Source organism: Rhipicephalus sanguineus, chromosome 3 (genome assembly GCF_013339695.2).
Source record: "Rhipicephalus sanguineus isolate Rsan-2018 chromosome 3, BIME_Rsan_1.4, whole genome shotgun sequence".
In the NCBI taxonomy this organism is placed as follows: domain Eukaryota; kingdom Metazoa; phylum Arthropoda; class Arachnida; order Ixodida; family Ixodidae; genus Rhipicephalus; species Rhipicephalus sanguineus.
In genome coordinates this window covers 179109224-179134906 of record NC_051178.1, presented here as the reverse complement: position 1 = coordinate 179134906, position 25683 = coordinate 179109224, and the positions used below count along the sequence as shown (strand labels likewise).

At 42.3% G+C, this 25683-nt stretch overlaps 1 protein-coding gene across 1 annotated transcript in view; it reads left to right on the top strand.

Moving 5' to 3' along the window:
* Positions 1 to 1320: 1320 nt before the first annotated feature.
* LOC119387755 (low-density lipoprotein receptor-related protein 1) overlaps positions 1321 to 25683 on the top strand; it is a gene marked incomplete in the record, with an annotated part of 115342 nt that continues 90979 nt past the window's right edge. Inside the window, 11 exon segments of the mRNA XM_037655263.2 lie at positions 1321 to 1645; positions 4391 to 4507; positions 11997 to 12140; positions 14398 to 14526; positions 16403 to 16563; positions 17474 to 17561; positions 20561 to 20718; positions 22210 to 22309; positions 23012 to 23174; positions 23823 to 24048; positions 24864 to 25038. Of these exon segments, the coding sequence (XP_037511191.1) occupies positions 1531 to 1645; positions 4391 to 4507; positions 11997 to 12140; positions 14398 to 14526; positions 16403 to 16563; positions 17474 to 17561; positions 20561 to 20718; positions 22210 to 22309; positions 23012 to 23174; positions 23823 to 24048; positions 24864 to 25038 (1576 nt within the window).

Genomic DNA, 25683 nt, shown 5'->3' with positions numbered 1-25683 from the left:
TATTAACCCAGGCCGCCCAGTCGAGGCATGGACAATCATTTTTTTTTTTAATATCAATCTCACAAAAATATTTCGCTGAACTAATTGCGTGAAAGTGGAATGCGCACACCGGGTCCATTATAAGAAATGCCTATCCATTGTTCATGCATGCAGGCCGGGCGCTTATAAATTTAATTCAAACTTTTTAGTTTTTAATCTCCTTTTATATCTTCTTCATTGTAGTTGAACATGCATCGTCATGCCTCTCTGAACCATATAAGTGACGCCGTGGGGCTGAAGTTACGATTTGATGGTCCGCATTTCCAACGAAAGCCCTGCTATAACAAAAAAAAAAAAATCGCACCCAGGTTACCGGATACGGTCTGCACAAACGATCGCCGTTCATTTTATACATATATACTGCATTACGCTGGCTGTATAACAACAAAAGCAGTAGTGTAGCCAGAAATTTTTTTTCGGAGGAAGGGGGGGGGGGGGGTGAGGTCACCTATACTTTTTGTGTGCGCGAGTGCATAGACTCTAAGAATAAAATAGAGTATTTGGGGAGCATTTCTGTCATCCAAGAATAATCGTCATCCACCTCGCGTACTTTCCTCGCGTTATCACCGCTGTCCTGGCACTTCACGAACGGCGCGCGTTATCAGCGTGACATAGCATTCTTGATAGGAAAGTGACGAGAGCCGGGTTTTCAAGAAAGCACTGAGCAAGCCAGATTTTGCATACATATGCAAAATTGAAAAAAAAAAAAATCGGAGGTGTTTCTACGTCACTGAACAAAAGTAACGTGCAATTCTCTGATGCGCACAGGCAGCAAGCATTGCGTTATAACTATTCCTTTTCGTGAAAACCACTGTACGTATGCATTCGTTTCAGTCGCACAAAAGTCATGCAGGGGATGTATATGCGCGTCATGCGACCGTTGTTTTGACTCTGCAGGCGGTTTCAAGCAAAGCAATTAGTGGGAGAAAGTTCACGGAAGAGGGTTGCAGCATTCCCGGCAGGGTGCACGAGCCTCTCCAAGGTTATATGTCACACGCATGACTGATGTGCGTGCATCGTCTCCCAAGTGCTAATGAGTTGTGATATCGGTGGAGGCGTTGTTATATGCTTCCTGTATGAAGCGTACGCGAGCCCAAACGATAAAATTACAGTGTCACGTCTTTGCCAGCGTACTTTATACGCTTTATATCAGGCCCTCAACGCGCATTTTGCTGCAGCAGTTCGCTGAGACCGCGTGACGGGAGAGCAGGCGAGCAGGGAGAGTGCGTCGTTTAGTTGTTTTCTCAAGCGCTGGCTGGCGCTGCAGAGCGCGGCGTTTTTTAACAGATTTAGGCCTAGCGCGCTCCAGTGCAACTTGTGCTGTGTCGCTAGCGAGAAGCGTGACAGCAGCACCGTAGCGGAAGACGTAGTTTACTGCAGTTTCGTGCACGCGTGGGGCACCCATTGTGCGCATTTTGGTGTGCTCGTGAAGGTGGCGTGGGAATCATGCCTCGAAAAACTGCGTGATCGGTGCGCGAAAACTTTCTTGTGATGCCCGAGCCAATGCCGATGGCTGCTGCTGCCACTGCCTTGGCTAGCGCCGTGGTACTCTTCGTTGTGTTCACAGTCTCTGTGACAGCTGATACAACGACGGAAACGACGCGAGGTTGGTACAGAATTGTGTTTCGACTCTCCCGCGAGATTGCTGGATCGCTTTGGTTTATTGAACGCCCGAAATATCGCGCTGAACGCGACTTGGAGACAACAGACGGGGTTTTTTTTTCCTCTCTCCGTGCAGCTGACTGACAGAGAGGGAACGCGAGGGAGATGTTTTTATTTTGGCGGCGCCCCCTTTGCGTACACAGTTTGTCTGTCTTATCACGGTGCTTATGCATCGTGCGGTCGTAGAGCGCTGTTTAAACACTCGACTCTGCGCTGGTAAGATTGCCGTCGATGGGCACGGGAGAGACGGAGAAACTCTTCGCAGAGAGAGGAGGACGTGAGGCTATGCGTTTTTGTTGGGGGGTTGGGGGGCGACGATAATTAACACCCGCGCGAATTGTGACTCATTAGCTTTATCTTGGAATCGGGTGCGCCCATGTGGATGTCATTCCGTGAGCGCTCGTCTCCCCGCTGGTGCCTCGTTCGGTCTTGTATCCGCTCCCTGTTATTATTGGCGAGGTCGTTTCCCTTCACGTGTTTTCTTCACTCATTCGATCGGGATCAAGTGCTCCTACGCTCGGCAGGGAAGCGGTTGTAGTGCGCTGGGTGCGCGCTGAGAACCAGTCGTCCTTCGCAGCGCATCACGACTTTCGACGAAGTTTTTTTGACAGATTCTATAGCGACATGGCGCATTCGCGCATCTTGGCCTGCTCGTTTGCGCCATCGGAATCGTAGCGATGCGGAGGCGGGACGTAGATGTAATGTACTACTACGTGCCGTTCTCTCGAGACTACGAGAATGCAGGCATCGATCGTGACCGTTCGACGTTATCCACTGCCGCACCCGTGAACTCGGCCTTTTCGCGATACGAGGAACGCAATTCATAAAAGCCCCCTGCTCGATCAATAAAGCTCTGAAGATTTATCTCTCTCACGCGTGTCTTCTCGATTCCTTGCTCAGCGACAGGAATAGCGGGTTTAAAGACGCTGCTTTTATCGCGTCATCACGAGGTGTTGCAATCAGTGCGCACCACTGAAACTACGACAGCCCCAGTAGTGATCTGGGAACAACCCTTCGTGACACCTGCGTTCGATACGACAGCGTCACTTATTTCACTCAGAAATGCTGGATCGCGTTTTTTTTTTTCTTATGCAACGCTGCAAAAACGGGCAAAACTTCAGAAAGGCAGTGTCATACAAACATTGGATCAGTTTCTCTTTTCACGGCAGTATCACAGATCACGTCAAGTCAGGCAAAGAAGCGAAAATTTTGCCACTTTTGACGCGTACGCAGACAATGACCTGCTAGAGATATTTTCTGTTGACTAGTTTCATGCTGCTGGGCCATTTATTGGTTGCTCTTTTTTCTGTTACGGTTAATGTCCGCTGCTTGCTGTTATCAGTTTATTACTAGACATCTCAGAGTCCTACTCTGTAATCTGTGTAAACTTATGCTAAACTAGCCTCACATGCCTTTGTATTCCAACAGCGCTGTGTAGTTGTAAATTTATGTGCATGTTAAAGGGACACTAAAGAGAAACAATGAATTGGTTTAGATTGATAAAGTGTGCTCTGAGAACTCTTGTGTAGTTTATTTCACCGCCATAGGTTTATTATTAGAGGAGAAAACCAAGTTCAAAGTTTCATTTTTAAATTTCGCGGCGAACTTTGCAATTCGTGACGTAAAAGGTTTTAAAGAGCATTTAACGTATTTTGGCGCCACTGGCTCAACGAAATTTCCACAAACTCGTTATGTCAAGTCTCTGGCCCCCTCAGAGGACAATGTACTTCGATTTAACCGATTAGGAACTACGTAGGCCCAAGCAGGCACCGTCAAAAATATGTGACGTCACGGCAAATGGTGCGGGAATTCCAAAGTGGCGTCGCCACCTGTATTTTCTTTTTGTGCGTTTTCTCACTTACTAAGCGTCTTCTCGGAGCAAGCGTGGTGTTTTTGGTATCGTGGCAGTCTACTTTACTAATGCGAGAAAAATCGTTTTGCTCTTTAGTGTCCCTTTAATGTTATATCATATGGTGAGACGAAGCGAATGCAGGAAGTTTGTAAGGCAGTGTATTTTAAAGTGCGCAGGTCAGTGAGATCGCTGACAAACAGTTTGTGTGATAAACACACCGGTAATGTACTGTTCACTGCCTTGGCTAGCAACCACATTCGTTTTCAAACAAATTTACTGTTTAACAATATGTAAACTAACGTTTAGACAGCTTACTGCTGAACTGGCTTCATTTAAGAACCTAGTTAATGTTCTTGTTCAGTTAGGCATTTGCAGCCTCATTTTTAAAAAAATGGTTTAAAATGTGTGTTATTTACAAAATTGAAGTAGCATCGCAGATATTTACGAACCTTCTTTAGTGAATCTTTCGACCCTACGTACCAAAAGTGAAAAATAAAGTAAAATGAATGGTTCCAGGAATATTTATTAAACTTCAGTTGTCAATTAGGTCATAGCGTTTTCCTTGCAGACAGCAAAGAAGCAAACAGTATGAACCAAGGAGGGCGACAAATAGTAAAAAAAAGAGACATCAGATACATTTCCGAGACAAAATGGGAAGCCAGACGGCAGCTCAATCAAAGGAAAAGCGAAGTCAGCCACAGAAGCTCGCTTCAACGTTCATTGAGCACAGCAGTTGCATTCCGCAGAACGAGTTATCTTTAAGACAGAGGGTACTTTTCTGAGGCTTTATGTGGAAAAAAATGAGGCCTTCATTTTTGCTGTCTCTGCTGCCTGCAGTGAAATGTCCGGATAATCAATTTGCTTGTGCCGATGGGCAAGGCTGCATACCAAAGCAGTGGAAGTGCGACTTCTCCCCAGATTGTGCGGATGGCTCAGATGAGCCTGAGGACTGTGGTGAGTTGAGTCTACCCTAAGTTTTGTTGTCACAGTGCACTACACAAGATATACAGTACAGATTTTGCTGACAAGTGACTAAGTGCGGTGATTGAGCTGTGAGAAGGCATTAAACTGGTAAAACTGTATACCACAAGTTGCATGTGGTTCTTGGGTTAACGTTCATTCGACTCCTTACTCATTCATAGCATCATAGAAAGTCGAGCTGGTTGGTTGGAATTCATCATTGACATTAGGAATTCACATTGACTGTGCAGGCACAAGTCCAAGGAAACGGACAATGCAAATGCCGGTGTTTGTCTTGTCTGTTTCCCTTCACCTGTTTCTGTGTCTGCGCACTTTTTTTTTATAACAAAATTCGCTATTTGCTCCTATACAAAAATGTGATGGCTTGTTTGCGACAGCTTTTGCTTGGTTTGTTAGTTTGTATGACCATCTGGTGGTGGTGTTTACAAAAACTTGGTAAGATTTTGTTAGCTGTGGGGACAAGCACTGTAGAACGCAGCCGTTATGCAAATAAGTTTGGTGGAAATACAGCAGGTGGAGGAAAGAAACAAGTTTTCACAGTTCTGTAGGAGGCATATGCTAGCCTCATGGTTAGCCCACATGGTTGGGCAAATGCCCTGGAAAGGCAGTGTTTATGTTTTATCTCCATAGATCAGATAGAGAGCGTTGCCGCCAAATAAATGTTCTTCCTCATAGGAAGGTTTGTCTCCACATGAAAGAAAATTTATTTTCCAGCAATGCTTTCTATATGGCTTTTTGTTGCAGCTTAATGATACTTTAAGATGGATGACCTTTCTCCCTTTACGCAACACCATTAAGGTTTAAAACTCCTCCATTGAAACTATGGGGAACTCTTTTGGGGCTTTTGAAATGTAGCTGTCGGGCTCCCACTGCTCAAAATGGCATGGAAGTTTTTCTGTCTGGAATTGCTTTTCACAATGACCTGTCATCCTGTCTTTTAAAAATTTTTTTTAACAGTGAGGTTTCTTCTTACATCTGTATATTTCTGACCCAGTTTGCATTTTTAATCTGTAACACAGTGTGGTTGTTTCTGAGAAAATTTTTTCTCATTTTCAAAAACCAATACTTGTGTATTTAAAATTTGTATTTCAGACTTGACATCAGTATATATATTTCCTTTCTTCCAAACCATTTTCTTTTTTGCTGGCTTTCAATTTTCGACATGAATACGGCTTTCCCATACCATTTTGTAGCACACAAATTTCATTAGGGGGTTGTATCATTGAAATTTGAAACATTACTTGTGATCACGATGTTGTGTTTTTTTGACCTAGGTCATGTAAATGTAAATGCGATAATTTTGTTTATTAGTAACATTCTCATGAAACTTTCAGTCACACAGGGTAGATTTTTTTCTCGTGTGTTTTTTTGTATTAGTCATACGTTTATCAGACAGAGCCTGATTCTGTAGAGTTGAATCTTCCATGTGAGGTGTGGCGCGTTGGATAGCTCAAATTTTTCTTGGCTTATGATTGTTCGCTACTGTTCAGTTCTGGACAGCAGCAGCCGAAAGGAAAGACGGTTTGTAACTCTATCTGTGTGTCTGTGGTCAACAAACAGCCCTCTTGGTGTGCCTGGGCTGGATGTCAAAGTATCCTTATCCTAGTCACTGATAACTCAAAAGAGTTGGTTGCATAGTTGCATCTTGTGACTGTAATGACGCTGAGTAAGACTATTTTTATCTACTAGATGGCTTTCCACTTCTGTAGCTACACCGCTTGCATATCCTACACCGCTTGCATTTTTATCCTTTCTTTTTTTTTTTATCTTACCCACTTTTAAAGTAGATAACCCACTTACAGTAGGTTATCTATTTTAATGGAAGTAGATATATTAAAAAATCTCCTGTGGTAGTCAACGGAATCCTGTCGCATCAACTGGCCTACTTGAAGATGCAGGTGCGCAATAAATGGTAGAGTTTTCTTAGCAAATTTAGCTTAGTAATGGACTATGGCAGTTTTACAGGTGCAACCTTTGCAAAAAATGCTGTGATTTTACAGAGCCAGGACTGTAATGCACTTCAGCAGCTGTGTTTTGGTGAAACTCGTTTCACTTTGCAAGCTTTTCAATTCCATACACCTTAAATAAATGCAGAATCCTTGCACAAGAAAATTCATGAGTAGTAAACTGCATGGTGTTTCTTAGCTTTACAAGATGCAGACATATTCTTTTGGAGTACACTACAGGCAACCTTTGGAATAATGGCCAAAGTACATACTACATACTCCAACCACTTAAACGAGCCCTTTAACAATTTTCAGTGCGCACTCTTTTGTTGGAGGTTGAGTAGACTGATGGGGCTGTGTTCTGGGATGATCACTTTTGGCGACAGTGTCACTTTGCGTGACGTAAAATCTCTCGTATCCAATGATTGAAGCAAATACTTGCGTATCTTTCCACAACCAGCCTAGTGCGCGCTGAAAGCGATATTATGGTGATATCTCTAACTCAGAATACGACCCATGGCTTGAGATGCTTTTACCAAGCAACAATATGAAAATATTTGATATTTTAATCACATGAAGAAATCACTGCATTGCTATCATTCCCATCAGTACTACTATCTGCACATGCGCATAGTAGTTCTCATGGGAAGTATTTCTGATAGAAATAGGGACATCGCTTGTCTGTTTGTGATTTGTTAAAAACAAGGTTGGGTATTAAATTTCTTCACCGCCACAAGAACATGCTTGAAATTTGGTTTTAGTCTTGTGCGCTGTAATTTTTTTGTTAACATGAACAGATACCGTCGTACAATAAGAAACACTATAGCTACAGAAAATCATACGGGCACTGACTGGTTTTTCACCTCTGGCCTCGGAGAGGTGCTGCTTTACAGAGAGGTGTGCGCATGTGTAGCATATCTATGCAAAAGGTTTTCTTCTTGCATGTGTATGCTTATGGACAGCCTCATTTGTACTTGCTGTACACTCATGAATGTTGTTCAAGTAGTGCAATTTTCTTGACTTGGCACACTGGGGATGCTGCTGAACATTCGATATCATGGTAACATCACTATTAGCACACCATACACAGGCAACCATGGAGTGCAAACTTCCTCTACATAGGCGTTTCAAGCTCTTACAATTGCCAGTAAGTGGCTATGTCAATGGGTTAATGGAATGGGGACAGGATATCATGTAAATTTTGAGTTGAAGGCACCTAATGTTCTGTGTACTTTCAATATTCTCAGCTGAGTAACTTCAGACCACATATCTGAGATATGTGGTCTGATGACATCTATGGAGTCTGACCACATCTATGGAGATAATCTCCATAGATGCCATTCTTGTTACATTTATCTCTGCAAGCGTCAGTCTACACAACCAGCTACTGAAAACAATGGCTTGATAAGTGCTCAAGGGTCCCTTAAATCTGCCGTCATCCCTCATTCATTATGTGGACTAAGTGAGTACTTATAGCAAGGTTGCAGAATAAGTTACGTAATTTGAGGGCACACCTAAGCTACAACAAAGTAAAGATAAAATCGGCATTTCTCCAACATTATTGATAAAGGGCCCTCTTATAAAGCATCAGGCTGGCATCTCTGCATACAATTATAGCATGTACAGTGCTCACGGACTGACTCGCATCAATTTAGGGCTAAGTAATGTGCTTTCTGTTGATTCCGCCATCTTCAGTTCATGTCGTATTGGTGTAATGTTGCCTCGTACATTTTCATCAGAGTCAACATCACTTTTAGTGGCTAGCTTTGTAGTGACATGATGTGTTTATCTAGAGCAGTTGGAGGTACCAGTTGTTGCACTTAAATTTTTGATGTCGTGTTTCATTCTGTGAGCAATGCAAATCTTCACATCGTATGTCAACTATTAGTAGCAGTCACTGTAGCTCAGCATAATGTTGTGAATTCAGTTGCCAGTCGTAGCAGCTGTATGTTATATAGGCAAAAAACAAAACTAAAATAAAAACAAGAAGAAAACATGTTGACATAGATTTAGATATGTGATAAGAACCATACGTAGTCAAAATTAATTGGAAACTGTCCACTTTGATGTTCTTGACAATCCACTGTATGGTTCTGGGACGGCAACTTTCACATTTGGTTTGTAATTTATTTATAGCTCCACTGAAGTCATAAGTGCAAACTACGTGCTTCTGTAGTAGTGAGCTATGCTTCACCTGCAGGACTGTGAATGCATAGTGTATATGTATTCTGTGAGCCCTTTTCCTCGATTGCACAACAGATTATCTGAACCGGCGAACACCTGTGGTTGCAAGAACTACAGAACTTTGTAGCTCCAAATGACCATTACATTTCAATTGCAATTTTGCAAGGTGGCCAGTTACATGGCCACCTTGCAAAGCATACTTGCTGCAAAGTTATGTGTTTTTACAACCATTAGTCTTAACATTATCTTTAAGTTCCTAATGGCTGGTGAAAAATATAGCTGTCTTAAAAAGGGTTTTATACTCAGTGAAACATGGAAGAGTGTAGATGTTAATGCATACTTTTTCATTGTTGTAAACCACTTTTCTGCTTTTCATCAGCTACATACAATTTGTGCAAAATGTTGCTCGTTTCTACAGGAGACCACACTAAAAAAGAAATACTCTTACATGCACTGGTACAACAGTTTATCTCAAAAGCGAGTAGACGTTTTCTTTTCATAAAAACATAACGGGCACAACATGGTGTGTTTCTCCTCAAAATCAGTTGCTGGCTGGGATGTCTTGTTTAATAGGTGCTGAAAGAAAGTCTGGTTGCTTTGACTGCAGCCTTTCTTTCCTTGCTTCATTTAAAGCCTATTATATTTATATGCATGCTTTAATTTTGATTAATATAATTAAATGGTGTTGTGAAAATTTAAGAAGGTTGTGGTAAAGAAATTATTACACTTCTTCAGAGGATAACACTAATATGTTGAAACTGCACCCACTGTAGAAGTAATGTTTTTATAGAAAACTTGTTTGTCAGAAAGGTAGTACAATTGTGGATTGCCAAGCAAATGATGCTTTCAATTGACAGTTGTCATTGACAAGCTGATATAGAATTGACGAAAAACGATGCTTCGCTTGACATTTATGTCAAGCGAAGCTTTAGTGAAGTGGTTAATCGAGTGTAATGCAGCTAACAGCACTGTGTACAGTTCATTCTATGCAAGGTGTAATTGCCTGCAATGTAACTTATATTAATCTACAACAACGGTCAGAAGTTGCAACGTAATTTTTGTTTATGCACTACACAACTCACAAGCTTTGCCAAAATCAAATCACCGAATCAGGCGGATGTATAGTGAGGATGAAATGACTAGGATCACGTAACAATGGTGGCATGACAATGACTGACTGTATGAAGACGAAATGATGGCATGATAGTGATGGGTGGTTACAATTGGATGATGATGATGATGCTGGAATGGGTTGATGAAATGACAAAGGACTAACCGCAACGGCATGACCACATTAGTATGACAGTGCCCGAATGGTGATATCACTACTAGAGGGAGATGACAGAGGTTAGTGTGACAATAATGGAGCAAGCATGATTGCATCACATCACTGTATGAAAGTGGAATGATAACACTGAAATGATGACTGCATGATTATGGTAGCATCATGATGGCAGTATGGCAAGGACTGAATGATGACGGCATGGCGGCCGATGGAAGCGACAATGTGATGGTGACACCTGAATGAGGAACACGTATATCAGAAAAGCAACGATCACTACGAGTGATTAAAAAGTTCGTGTAGAAACCTACAATCGGGGAAAGGTAAAATTGATGCAGAAACATCCAACTGGGGTCATACAGTATGTAGAATATTTTGTTGTCACTTGTAGGGCTTACAATGCTCATGACACAGTTCGAATTTATGATAAAAGCCACTTCATAGTGCTACTTCATAACAATACCACGTATGCTATGGAAGATGAGAGTCAAAACCTGCTGGTTTTTAACGAAGTATTATGTCAGACGTTCGTGCAATCACAAATAGATGGCACTAAGCATGCACAGGTTCATATACATTTTGTCTTGCCCATTACGCTAGTGCTCAATGGTAATGTAATGGTAATGTACTCCGCTGTTGTTCATGATGTCCTCAATTTCAAGCACACCATAGCCAAACATGAATAACAATTTTCATTCAATGACTGCAAACACTCGCTATCACAGTGCTGCCATGATGAACAGCATAGACAGATAGGAGCAAACACACTATGTTGCCTCGTACTTCAAGATGTCCCAGATACACCAAGACAATGTGACCTCTGCACATGGCATGCGGGAAGACAGGGAAGACATCCACCTGATTTCCTGCAAAATAGGCCGCATAGAGAGCTGCTAGAGGGCCACCACATGACCAGGCCAACTAAAGGAAAAGACATGCTTAGCTGCCTTCTCGCCTACCATGCACGTGCACTTTATCATTGTCGATCAACTTGGTTTTGAGCTCTGTTCAAACCAGATGTCGTCAAGGGGAGCTGGCATGGGAGCCATAACCCTTTGCGGTCTGAAACATTTACACACCTTTCATTCATTCTGGTCCGAAACTAAAGAAACCAAAGCTCCAGTAAAAGAAGTTTACTTAACTTTTTAGAGATGGCGCATAATGCAGAGAGAAAACGTGCGCATTAATCAATTGCTAGAAAGCTTGTTGAGCAGTGCCCGACCACGGACCGCTGTGGCCATGTTGCGTTGTCGGGAGGGGCCCAACATGACTCCAGTCGTGGCAGGACGCATTTCCTAATTTCCAGATTGTAATTTTATTACAGTTTAATTTAGCATTCCTCTTAAACCTCCTTTTAAATCGTAAGCCCAAGGAGAGCTACATTATTTTGTTTCCAGATTTTAAATAGAAAAGGGGAGAATGTTTTAGGTGGTTGCCTACCTTTAACACTTCTATAGTTTTAGACTATTGTTATTTTTACCTTCCAGGCCTTTTATCGCAAAGACACGAACGTTAAGGTAATATTTCGCTGTTGGAGCAGATCCGATGCTATGTTGAACTTTAAATAACTTGAAGCATGTTTAGTTGGCAAAGTAGCAACAATGACGGATGACATGAGCACAGCCTTGTCACCTGTAGCTGTTAGCCATGTAGGTTAAAAGGATGAAGGCACTGTGTGATACTTGATGAGGCATGAGGAGTGTATGTGTAGAAAGGTAAAGTGCTCATCTACTTGGCAAGACAGCAGAGCACCAGCACCCTCAGAATGGGGGCAAGCGGCAGGGAGAGTGTTGCGTAGAGAAAAAAAGGAAGAAATAATGAAAATATAGCTGTGCACCTTGCACATTGCTATTTGCATACTGTGGGGGCAGTGGTGTAGGGACATTGTAAGTCGGATTGCAATTTTCTGCAACATGTTCACAACCATTACAGATGAGTAGTCTTGGAATAATGCACACATGCTTGGTTGTGTTGAAACAGAAGTATACAGAGGTATTTCATGCTTGCACTTCTATGCCTGGGATAGACCGACAATTCTTCTCTCTTGCAGTTCCTAGCACATGTGCATCAGGGCAGTTCCAGTGCGCGCTATCCAGACGATGCATTCCCAAGGGCTTTGTCTGTGATCGAGAGTCAGACTGTGGCTTCACAGAAGACCTCGTCCCAGACACATCTGATGAAGATGCGCGGCGCTGTGAGTTCTGATGTTTTATGAGGTCCAGAGCGACTAGCTTCAGTCATCTGGAGCTTATGTGCTTTTGCCAAACACATTCATAGTCAGCTCAACTGGATATATTTTAGTTAAAACTGTGTTTACATTTCTTTACCTCCCTCTCATGCCTATAAGCTTCACACTTCCAGTGCTCTTTAGCTAATATTTAAGTTTTTGGCAACTTCATGGTAATATTTATCCTAGACTTTGGTGGTGCAAATGGGGAGTAGTCTGGCTTAATCCTCTATGAAATTCATTTTTTTCTCTTTATCTGGCAGATTGGCTAGAAAGTGAATGTGTAGGGTTTGTGGTGTTTTTTTTTTTTTCATTTTGTTTACCTAATTGAAAAATGTAAATATACCACACCTGCACCATTTAGCAGTACCATCATGGGACAGGACATGAAAAACAAGAAAAGTCATTTCATTTCAAGCAGATTGGAAGTTATATCTGTTCTATTCAGCTGAGTTTAATGGACCATCAGGCAAACTTTACATTAAAGAAGACAATAATTGAATAAGCAAACAAATAAAGCTTGCTGATTAACTTATTGATCTTTTGGAACATTTTAATGACCTTCGGGAATGTGCTTGTGCATTGGGCTATATTTTACAAAAACATCACACACTTTGCTTTATTTCACAATCACTTTGTACACTTTGAGAGAAGCGTGATGCAGACAGGTTGGTGCAATTGTAGCGCCTCATCTTTGGAATTGTACCATGATGTACACATGCTGACAGCTACGTATAAACTGGGAGGTCAACGGAAGAGGTAAACCTAGCCTGCACATTGATAAGTCTGGACAGTGGCATGGTAATGGAGTTCATTTCTTTTCACCTCGTTTGAATTACACTTTCATGTATCTGTTAGGAGATGTGAACACATCGGAAAGTTCTCTCAAAATATACATTCTTGGACAATGATAGACTTCAGCTTCCCTAACTCCGGAAACAGCGTTTATTTAGAACCGCTCAACACGTCAGTGTTTATGACCGTGCAGTTTTTATTCTCCTGCTTGTTTTAGCTTGTTGTTGCAGTTTTAAATTCAGAGGTTTTCTTGGCTGTATGATACGACTGTGTAAGCTGAATCTGGCACATGTAATTATTGCAAGTATTAAATGGTTGTGTGGTGGCGGTTCGGAGCAATAGTAGGAGCAGAGAGGTACGAGTGGGCATAGGTGTGCGCAGTGTTCCCCGTTAGGGGGGCCGAAGTCTCCCCCCCCCCTCGCTAATCGAATTCGAAAGAAAACAAAGCTTTGTAGTATGCTGAAATGAAAATGAAGCAATGACGTGCTTCCCACAACAGCCTGCGTTTGGTCCCTGGGTTTCAGGAGGTAAATATGGGAACTAGTAAACAGCTCTTTGAATGCGACATCAGTGGTCCTTGGCCGCCATGATTGCCAAAAATCTACATGGCCATAACCTGTTCCATAATGATGGGACAGGTACGACGGACTAAAGGTATAGGGCAGACTTTGCGCCCCCCTTCAGATGATTAGAGGGTGTGGCTGCTCCCCCCTGCCCCCGCTCTCCTTGTGCGAACGCCTATGCGAGTGGGTGTGCTGGCTGTTTTGCAGATTTTTATGTTTATCTAATAAAAGTTTAACAACTGATTTAACTGATTTGTGCATCAGCACTGTGGTAGCATTCTGCTTATAATTTGACACAAATATAAATACACTAAACTCTCAGTAAATGGAAATCTCTTAAACGGAACTGCTGCTTAAATGGAACAACTGCTCCTAATATGATTGGTTTCGTACTTGGATTCTGCACCCCTGCTCCTCTCTCGGTAAACGGGAACTCCTCTTAAACGGAACACATTTTCCTGGTCCCTTCAGGTTCCGTTTAACGAGAGTCTACTGTATTGAAATCTTCAAGACAGGTATTAATACTGTGCAAGAGTTTCACATATGGTCTCACACAAGCCATAGCCAGATGTAAATGTTACAACATTTATATCTTGTAAGAATGCATATATGGGCAAATTGATGTTGCTTGGTAGATGAAAGTTGAAAGGTACAAGATAGGGACAAAATGAAAGGTGCACTGATGGTCACCGTTCCATGCCTCTGTTCCATCTCTTTACCATGGTAGAAGTATTGCCTTTAGATTACTGGAAGGAAAAGCCTGTGGTAAAAAATAGCCATTGTTTGAATGCACTGCAGTAAGGGTGCCACCTGCCTGCCTTTTATGGTCACATAGTGAAGCTGTGTTATCTCATTGTGGGGGCCAGGTCACCTAGGAAACAGCTGCCCGCAAAACTACTTTCGGTGCCATGACGGCATAACGTGCCGTCGAATAGCTGTGCTCTGTGATGGCCACAACGACTGCCCAGATTTCTCCGATGAGGGCCCTTTTTGCTGTGAGTAACCTTTTTTTATGATTGGTGTGTACTGGGGTCTGTTGCTTCTTTTTGGTAACATGTTCCATTTGTTATGCTGGAGCATTTGCACAGGTACGATGAACGAACCACCTGTACACAGCATGTATGCAGTTTAACCCCGTTTCAATGAGGTCACATCTAACACAGAATATCTTCATATATCATATATCTAACGTTCATTGTAAGCATATTCTTGTTACACTATTATTGATGAGAGAGGTATTAGATTGTAGTATTAAATAATTTGTCATATCAACGTTATACAGTGAAACCTCGGTGATACGAATCTCACGGGACCACCAAAAATATTCGTATCATCCGAAATTCGTATCACCAGAAAGCATGGAAAATGAGCATGCGACAAAAGAAACCTGGCGTACATTTTCATTTATTGTTCTTCAGGGCCGCAGCAACGTCAGGAAGAAACCTGAATGATTGTCAGTTAAGTTTTTAGATGTCGGCAATCATACCAGCACTCGTAAATATACGGCCTGTACGCGCGTATTTAATTAATGAACCAGGTGCGTTGTGACCCGCGACAGCAGTAGCCCCTTCCAAATTTTGGTATGCTTTTTTGCATGACACTGGAGTACTGCAGCAAAAGTCACAAAAGAAGCGCTTTGACGCGATGGATCAACGCCACAAAATTACACAACCACGGTCCTGTGTTATGATTTTGTTATCGCGGAGGTGTTGGGGATGTTTTTTGGGAGATTTACGGCCGTGCCCGCACAAGTGCGACCTCAACGGTCGCGCATGTTGACGACGTGTGAGGCCTGATTCCTTCGCCATCGTCCTCGCCTTCTTTCGGTATTCGTCCACCTTTCATAGGATGTCTGATGCACGAGGCAGGCACGTGTAAACACGGTACAACGACAGCAGCCCGCGTCGACACGTTAGAAAAAAAAGCATGGCGCTAGCGTCCTCTGTAATCTAAACGCGAAGGCACACGGCAGCACATAAGAGCCTCAAAGATTCGCGCACACAATCTCGGAGGGCGTGACCCGTCTCTGACAGTTTATTCTGACCGCAAAAAGAGTGTTTTTCTTACACTGCGATTCTGAAGATTTCGCGGTGCGGCGCGCATGCCCATGCTTGCGTTGCCGCGCTCACACGTGCTTGGCGCGTCTTCCGCGACAGCGCGGACAGCACCTCTTCGTACCTGGGCGGTAGCGTACGTTCGTATCAAACGTCGATGGATGAAAATCGGTTCGCAACAACTGTAATCCATTACATTGCAAGCCAATGGGCCTTGGCCGGGACCAACGAAAAATTCGTATCAACCCGAAATTCGTACGAGCTGTGATCGTATCACCGAGGTTTCACTGTATTAAGGTTTGACAGTATTCTTACTCTTCAGTAGATGGGGGTGTAAGGTGTGCGTGACTCTTCTAGAGCAAGACGGATATGTGGAGGTAGCATTTCCAAATTTAGTTTAATGGCGCATTTGTGGGCATTACTTGCTTGGTTCAGCCACTTCAAACTTGAACTGCTCGTTGTCGGCGGCTATACAACACCAAAAAGGGGTTGATGCTGCTGCAGGGAAATGGTGGTGCCATCTAGTGTAGTCATCATTATTAGAGTGGCTTTGCCGCAGATGACATGAACTTCTGATTTATGGTAGATTGGAAGAGTCACGTTTTTCTGGTGATGGCACCGCAGGAGAAACGTCTACTTGTGCAGAAGTGACTAATGCTTCCCTTTACGAAAAACTACATTGAACTTGAATTTGTTTCTGTGAATGTATTTGTCTTTGACCAGTTTCATTACTGAAAGTACTAGCATGCTGGAAGCAGCGAATAATTAAAGAAGGTGAAGTTTGAGATATTTGTCTTCCTTCTTTTGAATACTGCAGCAGAGACAGCTCAATGTGCCAATGCATCTTGTGATCATGGTTGCAAGCCGGGACCCCAGGGTCCCGTCTGCTTCTGCAAGAAAGGCATGGAGCCCCATCGGGAAATGCCTTCGCTGTGTGTTGACGCAGACCCTTGCAGTGTTCCTGGCACCTGTGACCAGGTAATTAATCATTTAAACTACCCAATTGCATTTGCTTCCTTCACTGCGGATATTTCTGTTACTCACTGCACCTCTCTGTGAAGGCACAGCTTTTTCCTGGTTGTTTCACAAAGTGTCAGCGAGAATGCAAAAAAATGAAAACATGCACACTTCTGTGGGAAATAGCGTAGGCATAGCAAGAACTTCAATACTTTATTGAGTCCTTATGTATCCTTACATATTTCTAACACTCGACCCCCATTTTAGGGTAGTAAGCAGTATGTTTGTTCTGGTTAACCTTTCCTCCTTATGTGTCCTGTAGTAGTACTCCACTCTCCAGTTTAGGGTAGGTATACTCAGCCTAGTATATACTAGGCAATATGTGTGTAATCACTGGCCATTAATGGCGTTAATCTTTAAACACTTGAGTTCTGTATCAAACAGGCATCTTTGTACGGAAAGATTGGGCTTAGTTAAATGTCCGAAAATCTTTAAAGCATGTTGTTAATGTCTGAAGGCTCTCTTTATAAAATGTAATTTTTGAAGATAAATGTCTTTTCGGGTTTCTTACACCCACTTTCTATAACAGGGTATGATGATGTTTGATAATGATAATTTCTGACTCAAATTGACTGCTGTATTTACTTGCATATGTTGAGCACTGGCTAATGCAGGCTGTCAGCTGTTATAACGGCAACATTGCCTTCATTTATTCTCAGTCCATTGATTGAATTGTCTACCAATTCTTTTTTCTATCATTAAGGGCATTAATATAAGAAATAGAACCGTATCAGAAATGCTGGTATGTTGCCATCAGCTTTTTTTTTTCCAAGTATAGCAATGATCAGAAATGGCTAGGAAGGAGGGTGTGTTTTTAAACTAAACTCTTCTGTTATTTGTCTTGTATGGATGTTTTGTTTATGTTTATTAGAACTGCACAAGTGGACCCAAGGGCTCGCACAACTGCAGCTGTGTTGAAGGCTACAAGACCGTTGGAAGTCAGTGCTTTGGAATTAATGGTGTGTGAATGTTCCTTCTTGGTTTCTCATGTTTATAAAGTCTAACATAGTGACAGTTTTCTAGAAAAATGCTTTTTAATCAATGTGAACCGGCTGCAGTATGGAAACTAATTTCTCTCTGTGAGATATTGAGATTGGTCTTATTTAACAGATAACACTAGCTTAAAATTTTTTGCTTCCAAGTTCATTGTGGAGAATTTCTGGTGCATTCTTTCTTAAAGTTGCTGTTAAAAAAGAAACAAAGAAGCAAGGTTATATAACATGCAGTTTATTTTTTATTCCTCAGTGAAAAGGCTGTTAGTGGAGTAAAGTTGTTACAAGAAGAAACCTTTCCTTAATGCAAACTTCAACTTCAAATTTAGCTGTTTTAAGGGGGCACACTGGTCTTAGAGATGAAAAATCATGGAAAAAATCAATTTTCTGAATATAGTATTTTCCTAACATACAGGCATTGTCGCAAGTGCTGACCAAGTTTGTTACATCTTGGATTGATATTTCAGCCCCAATAGCAATTTATATCACCAAATCAAGCTGTACAGTCATCCCTCGTTATAAGGAAATCGCTTTACTCGAAATATCGCTTTATTCGAAATTTCTTCCGGTCCCGACCCGAACACATGCATATTGAGGCGCATTACTCAAAGCGCGCGAAGCGCTTGACCCGCTTAGAACGAAGTGGCGAGCGGAAGTGTCGTCGAGCGGCGGTGACCGCTTTGCGCATGCAGTGTCAAATTAATGCCGCCGACGTCTCATGCAAGCCTGAAACAGTCCACAAAGGTACCAAACCCACGACCGATTACCGCCTAGTAACGGGTACCAAGCGAATGCCCAGTGCTCGCAGCTATTTACAGTCGCCGACGGAAATTTCGGATAGCAAAAATACAGACTTCGTGGATGTTTCAGACTTCATAAATGCACCGTCAAGGTACCCACAACACTAATACATTTTTGCGACCGATTTTTTCGGACGACTTTTTGCTATAAAGTTCGATTTTTTGGACTGAACCATTCGTTTTGAGCCACACCGCTTGGTTTTGAAAGCCGCCATGTTGAATTTTCCGCTAGCTAAGTGAAGTTTGGTTTGGCTTCCAGTGCATAATCGTGTATCCTCCAAGGTTGCCAGTGCCAGTCAGATTTTTCTCTGTTGTCGCGGTGGTTACAGCGCTTGGCTACTGACCTGAAACAGCTGGGTTCGATCGCGGCCGTGTTTTGATGGAGGCGAAATGCTGGAGGCTCGCGTACTGTGCGATATCAGTGCAGGCTTAAGAACCCCGCACCGCGTCATTGAATCCCATCAACCAGACGAGACGTGACGTGCATCTTTTTGTGACCGGCATCAAAGTTTGCGTGCTTGGTGCCATGGAGCCATCAACTGTGCCGTTCGCATCGGTCGGCGGCAGCAATCGCCAACGCTCTGACGACATTACTTTAGCCCGAATACAACCAAATCTGCTCGTCTCCAAGCGTAGCATGAAGCAGTGCATGACTGGAGATTTTTTGGGCTGCTCTAATACAAGTAGACTTCATTTTAATGTATTAACAACTTTTTAGTACTATTTTGCCGTCCCCGCCAGGTCCCCAAAATCGGTCAGCGACTGTACTGCGGAGCGAACGGTAGCTGTCAAATTTCACACTGCAGCGTGCCAGAACTATTAATTTCGGTCGTAAACGCATCGCGGGAGTCCCCCAAGATTGAATCTACACTAAAATAAAGTTTTTCTGGTGCTTTGCGACGACAGAAAACGACGGTCTCTTGGATGCCGAAAAGTGCCCAAAAGACCACGGGCTGCCTTGAGCCATAGCATTCCATGGGGTGCGCTGTGTGATTGGCAATGTGATTCCGTTATTGAGAGTACTTTTTTTCACCTGAATAAAGTTTTGCTTCACTGAATACATTGTGTTCTGACTTCATCGCAGTGGTAGGGCCATTAATGCTCGACTGCTTTAGCTATTCTCGACTGGTCGCTTATATCGAAATACCGCTTATAACGAATTTTTTTTGCCGTCCCGCTGACTTCGTTATAACGAGGGATTACTGTATTTCGATTGAGAAAAAGCACAAAAATTGGGCTTTTATATCGGTATGCTGCTTCTGAATGACGTGTGCTGCAGCAGTAGGCATGCAGGTTATGTCCCTGGTGGAGACTAATCATCTAACAAAAATATTTTAATATCTTCTATTACATGTGGTTCAAAATGAGCTTTATCTGTTTTCTTGCATTTTCTCAAAACAAGCTTTTACTCACCCTGCTTGTTTGGTGCAACAATTGCTCAAGCTCTAGAATAGCTACAGCTGTAACGTTTTTTGCTGTATGAAGCTAAAGGCATAAAGCTTGAAATGCTGCAAGCAAATTCTTTCTTTTCTTCTTCTATAATTTTTTAAACTGCCTGTGTTCTTGATCCTTAGTAGCTGTACTGTAAATGCTAAATTTCAATTGGCTGCTAATTTGTTAATTGTTGTTGGATTTGAAAACTGCTTGCAGCAGTTCCGATTCTCATTCATTCTGCTTTCCACTCATGCATTAAACGTAACTTTCTGCCCAGTTTATTATTATGTATTGTCTCACCAAATAATAGTAATTAATATTTAATTATCTCAATAATTATTTGAGTCACAGAAAAAATTACTGCACTTTTAAAATCAGCACAAAGAAATACATATATATCTGTGCTGTTTAATTGAATCTGGTCAGAAAATGAACAAGATAACCCCAGATACATCCCTTCCTTAACACTGTTAAGGAAGGGATGTAAAAAATCACATAGTATGCATGGTTTCTAGCCCTGGATCGAATGATTAGAAAGAACTTTGGGTGCACAGCTCTTTCCCAGTGAGCAAAGTGAAGCACTAGTGACGGGAGCAGAAAGTGTTGGGGACTGTAAGCGGATTGCGCCAGGTCGAAGCGAACATGACGTGGTAGCCAGGCTGCAAATGAATGAGTGAGGTTCTATTGTTTCCTTGTTTTTCTCTGCCCTGACTCGTGGTGTCCTCTTTTCAGTCCCAGAGGATGAAGAGGCCACACTTCTTTTTGCCAATTCTATTAACATTCAGCACATTCGCCTGGACGGTTCCCCTGTTGCCGGCAACAGCAGTATCGCTCCAGTGAAAGAAAGCCTTGCCATGGATTTCAACCACGTGAATAGGACCGTGTGCTGGGTATAGCAAATTTCATTTTAGCACGGAAAATTGAGAAATTAATTCACTATGCTATTATTCCGTGGTGGGTTTTAACCTCAGTTTACTCTGAAAATCTCCATGAGAGAGCTGAATGTACTGCTCTAGCATTTAGACCAGGTTCTGTGCTATTAAATGTCTTAATGAAGAGCACCCTTTCTACAAAATAGCACTTACACAATAAGCAAAATGTTGTCCAGCCAGTTACCTCTTTTGTGAATATTTGTGCTATATATGTGAATCCTATAATGTAAGTTACGTGATCAATTGCGCTGTAATAAAACAGCCTACATCAATATTGTGGTGACAATTTTGTGGTGTTTCAGTGTCATGCATATTTTCAGCATCGATTCAAATGTGAAATATTTTGAAACTATTCTTTTGGGTGGGTCACAGTTGCCTAAAAAAATGTCTCCAAAACATGCACTTGGAATCATGCCATTCTTTGACTTCACTGTAATTATGTGTAGTAAGCAATTTATTCGCATTTAAAGTTATGCTGATGGTACTTAAAAACACATGAGTGTTTTATGCATTGTGGCCTCACATTGTTAACGCATGTAAGCTGTGAAACAGTGTGCGTAAGTCTTCCGCCACGCCCACTCTAGTATGTGTGTGCTGTGCCACTTCTAGCTTCGACAGAGTGTCGCTAAAGTAATGTGTGAGAAATTCTAGTGATAGTTTTAATCATTGCACTGAAAAAAAGGATAAGGAATCTTGAGAGGTGTCTCTATTGATTGGAATGAGAACTCTTAGCTAACCTCATCAATACAGGAGCAGTGCATCGCTTTCTGAAGTGAAGGCTGGAAAAAAAAGTTATTCACTTTTGTTCTTTGAAACTACTTTTAAAGTACAGTAAAAGCTCATTAATTCGACTCCTGTTAATTCAGAAAAATCGGATAATTCGGATGTGTTCCCTGGTCCCGGTCAGCATATGCATCATTTACTGGCATCAAACTCTCGTTAATTCGGTCACATTTGGTCGCACTCTGGTTAATTTGGACAATCCTCGCAGCACGATCCTCATCGCACTGAGAACAAAGTCACAGGATGGCAAAAATTGTGGCTTCTGCGCTGTTCTTATGCGAAATAAGTACAGGAATTACAGATTCATTAAGAAAATGAAAGTTTATTTATGTAACAGACATTTGTTTATTGTTTTTTTTACTTTCGATGATTCGGCATTCGGTTAATTTGGACATTTTTTCCGGTCCCGTGAAATCCGAATGAACGAGCTTTTACTGTACTTTTGCAGTTTTCTTGGATGCAATTGTAGCCCCTAATTATGGAGGTGCATTTTGGGGTGAAATTACTTTTAATGAGTCATCCCACATACTTGAGAGTATTTTGTGGTCTCATGCATTTCATGATGGAGGTTTTTTTACATGATGTCCATTATTTGAGCTAATGTGAGGAAACTCAATTTATTTTTCTTGCGTCTGATCCTCTCGCCAACATTTTTTTTTTGTGCAGATTAACCACGAAGGAAATGAGACGGCCCTGCAATGTGCCCTTGTCTCCCAACTGGATGTGCGGTGGGACTTGAAGCTGAAAGATTCTTTTTCGTTGACTAGTAAGTAGTGATTTATTCTGATGGTCAAATGACCTGTTTTCTTTACAGTGTGCAGTGACAACAGTGCTTTGTTTTCTTGTAAGCCATTCCCAGAAAGAATCATTACTTAGCTTTCAATCTGTGGTAGGTGACTTAAATTTTGTGCTGGCATTGTGTTGATTCCATAGCATTATCTTGGAGCATTCTGACCTCTCCCGTGAAGGAAGATTGTGTTTCACGACATACTCTTTAAAGGTTGGTGATAATGAATACATGCTTTAGTATGTGTTTCCATAAACCGTGTAAAATGTTTGCCAGGTGGCCATATAAAAAGCTGACAGTTTGGTACCATCTGTCTCAGCTGTAGCTGCAGAAACTTGAAAAACAATTACTTTATTTTTTCATTGAATTGATACGGTGTGCCGGCATCTGTCGGTGTGACGATGTCCAGCCTGAGATAGTGCTTCTTCTGACTTCTTGTGGTCTGATAAAATTACCTAGAAGAAAAAAAGCAATGCAGTTTCCATAACAAGGCTTGTATAGATGTTATGTCTGGCTATATGGCAAAAGTGGCAGATCAAACGAGTAAATTTCAGTATCCATAAATTTTCACGTCTGATATTAGAAAATGCATTCTTGTGGTTTGCGATAACTGCAACATTCCAACATGCATTCCTGTATTTTGTGATAAGTCAGTGGGCTATTTTCTTTTTCTTTTTTCAGCTGTAAATCAAATGGCGCTGGACTGGGTGTCTGGCAACTGGTACTTCCTGGACGATGTGCGGGAGACCATATTCCTTTGCAACGCCTCTCTTTCTGTGTGCGTCACAGTGATTGACGTTGGACTGAGCAAACCCCGTGGCATTGCCCTGGACCCTTACAAAGGGTCAGTCATACATTCTTTTTCCTCCTGTATGATTCACCTTCCTGTTCGGGAAGTTGCCCTTCACCTGTGAAATACAGTCGTGCTAGCTGGTTTCCGCTCGAACCGTTAGTACTTTTTCTCGGCTAATGTGAATACTACGCATATTAAGAGTTAAAAGGTTCGTCGTTACTAGTACCTAAACCTTGTGTTTGGCTGAGCAGCGATGTCAGCATACCTGACGGAATTTAGCAGGACATTCAAGTTTCCCGCCTAAAACCAGCGACACAAATGTGTGTCTGTATGGGAAAGTCAACTGTCTGAAACTTTCGAGAAGTGCTTGAAGTCACGAAAATGAGCAAGCGCTACTGGATGGAGCATTTATGCAAATTCTCTGTGGGAGGAACAGTGATGGCTGTGGGTGGAGCCGACATTTTTTCCTAGGTTGTAACCAACCATAGTACAACTATAGCTCATTTGATGGGCGCAGATGATTAAAAAAGATCTGGGAAATTGAACAAGAGTAACATTGCGCAACATATGAGGGAATTTTTTCTACATGCACTGTCACGACAAGCGAGTCCCAAGAGCTAAACAGAATGGCTGCAATCACAGTTTCACATTGTCGTACGTGTGTAAATTCTCGGCGCCTCTCCCGATCCTTGGTTTCAGGTTCATGTTTGTCACGGAGTGGGGCAGTGCAGCGCCGGTGTTGGAGCGCGCTCACTTAGACGGAACCGAGCGGACCAAGCTCGTGGAGCAGAAGATTGTGTATCCTTTTGGCATTGCCGTCGACTTGCCCAGGGAAGAGGTCTACTGGGTCGACACCTACCTCGACATGGTGGAACGCATCAGCTACGATGGTTCGAGGCGCACCACCGTCTTCCGTGGGGCTCCGGTGAGTTGTTTTGTTTTTTCCTGTCTGCTAGTGCCTTTTGTAAACTTAACACTTCAATTGCATTTGTCATTCTAATAAGATTGCCTTCGCTGGCGTAGCAAGACAGATTTGTGAGGCTTGTAATTGTTCTGACAGTTCGTCCTCTACAGATAGTTGACTTATCGCCTAAGATAAAGAAGTGTGCATTGATTTCATTTGCTCATATTCTGCATGTACCCGCCAGGTAGCCTAGTGGTTATGGTGCTTGACTGCTGACTCGAAAGGTCACGGTATCAAATCCCAGCCACAGCGGCCGCATGTTTGATGGAGGCGAAAATGCTTGGGGCCCGTGTGCTTAGATTCAGGTGCACGTTAAAGAACCTCAGGTGGTCAAAATTTCCTGAGCCCTCCGCTACGGCGCCTCTCATAATCATATTGTGGTTTTGGGATGTAGAACCTAAAGAATTATCATTTTCTGGATGTACATAATTACCATGTGAGGCAAGCTGAGCGAGTGAGCCCAGTGCTATAGTTGGACTCTATATTCTGAACACAGCTTCACGAACTGTCATCAAATTTGTGAAATGTATTACAATTGTCTTATTCCGATCTCGTTTCTAACTGTTTAGTTTCGTAAGGTTTGTGTTTCACTTTTTGCATGAGCCACTCCATTTTCCCCTCCTTCTGGGAAAGCCTTTAGGGCGTTTTAGGTTCAATCTGTGAGCTACAACATTGCTGTCTTTGAGTTGCTGTGCACCTATGCTTGCCCTTTCAGGCAGTCATGAAACAGCGTTGCTGTGCAAGAGCCGTCATACAGACTGTACTTCTTGTTGCAGATGCGCAACCTGTATGGCATCACGGTGTTTGAAAACTACCTGTATGTGACAAGTTGGCACAGCAATTCCGTGGTGGTTGTGCACAAGTACAACCAGAGTGACATCCGCACTGTGAAAGCCAACCTGACAAGGCCGTTCTCCATTCATGTTTATCATCGTCAACGGAAACCTTACCGTGAGTGCTCATCTGTCGTCGGGCAGTCAAAGTGCACAATTTACAGTGAGATTGCTATGCTTAGTGAGATAATTGCACTGCAGAGTTAATATGCTTGTAAGCTGAAAGTTCCATACTTGTCTTCAGTGTTGAACCTCACAATCCTGACAGTGCTATCTGTGCTCACAACTTTTCAGAAACAAAAAACTTAGCTTTGTCTTTTTTTGTGTGTATGTACAGAAAAAGTGAAAGTACCAGAGAAATGTCTTCATTGGAGAGTTTAAAACTAATAACTATAATGAGAAACGAGTGTTTAAAATTTCTTGTATTTGTAGCTTAGCTAGCAAATGCTCCAGCAGCTGTGAGAGGGGGCAGCCAAGTATATTTTTTTAATCAGAAAATATCCGTGTGCTCTACAATCTGGTCACTTGTTTGCAGTACTGAGCTAATATGATTTGTCGGCTAAAAATGCAGGTGGTAGGTGAGAACCAGCCTTCAGTCAGAACTTTTCACTGAATGTGCACTCAATATTTCATTGAGAACAGTTTTGCCAGGATAAGGGTCTTTATTTTATTTGATTAAGACTAAGAAGTATTATGAAAGTACTATCTATATTCTTCCTAAATTTTTTTCCCCCTTGAATATGTGTTACAGTTGAAACCCGCA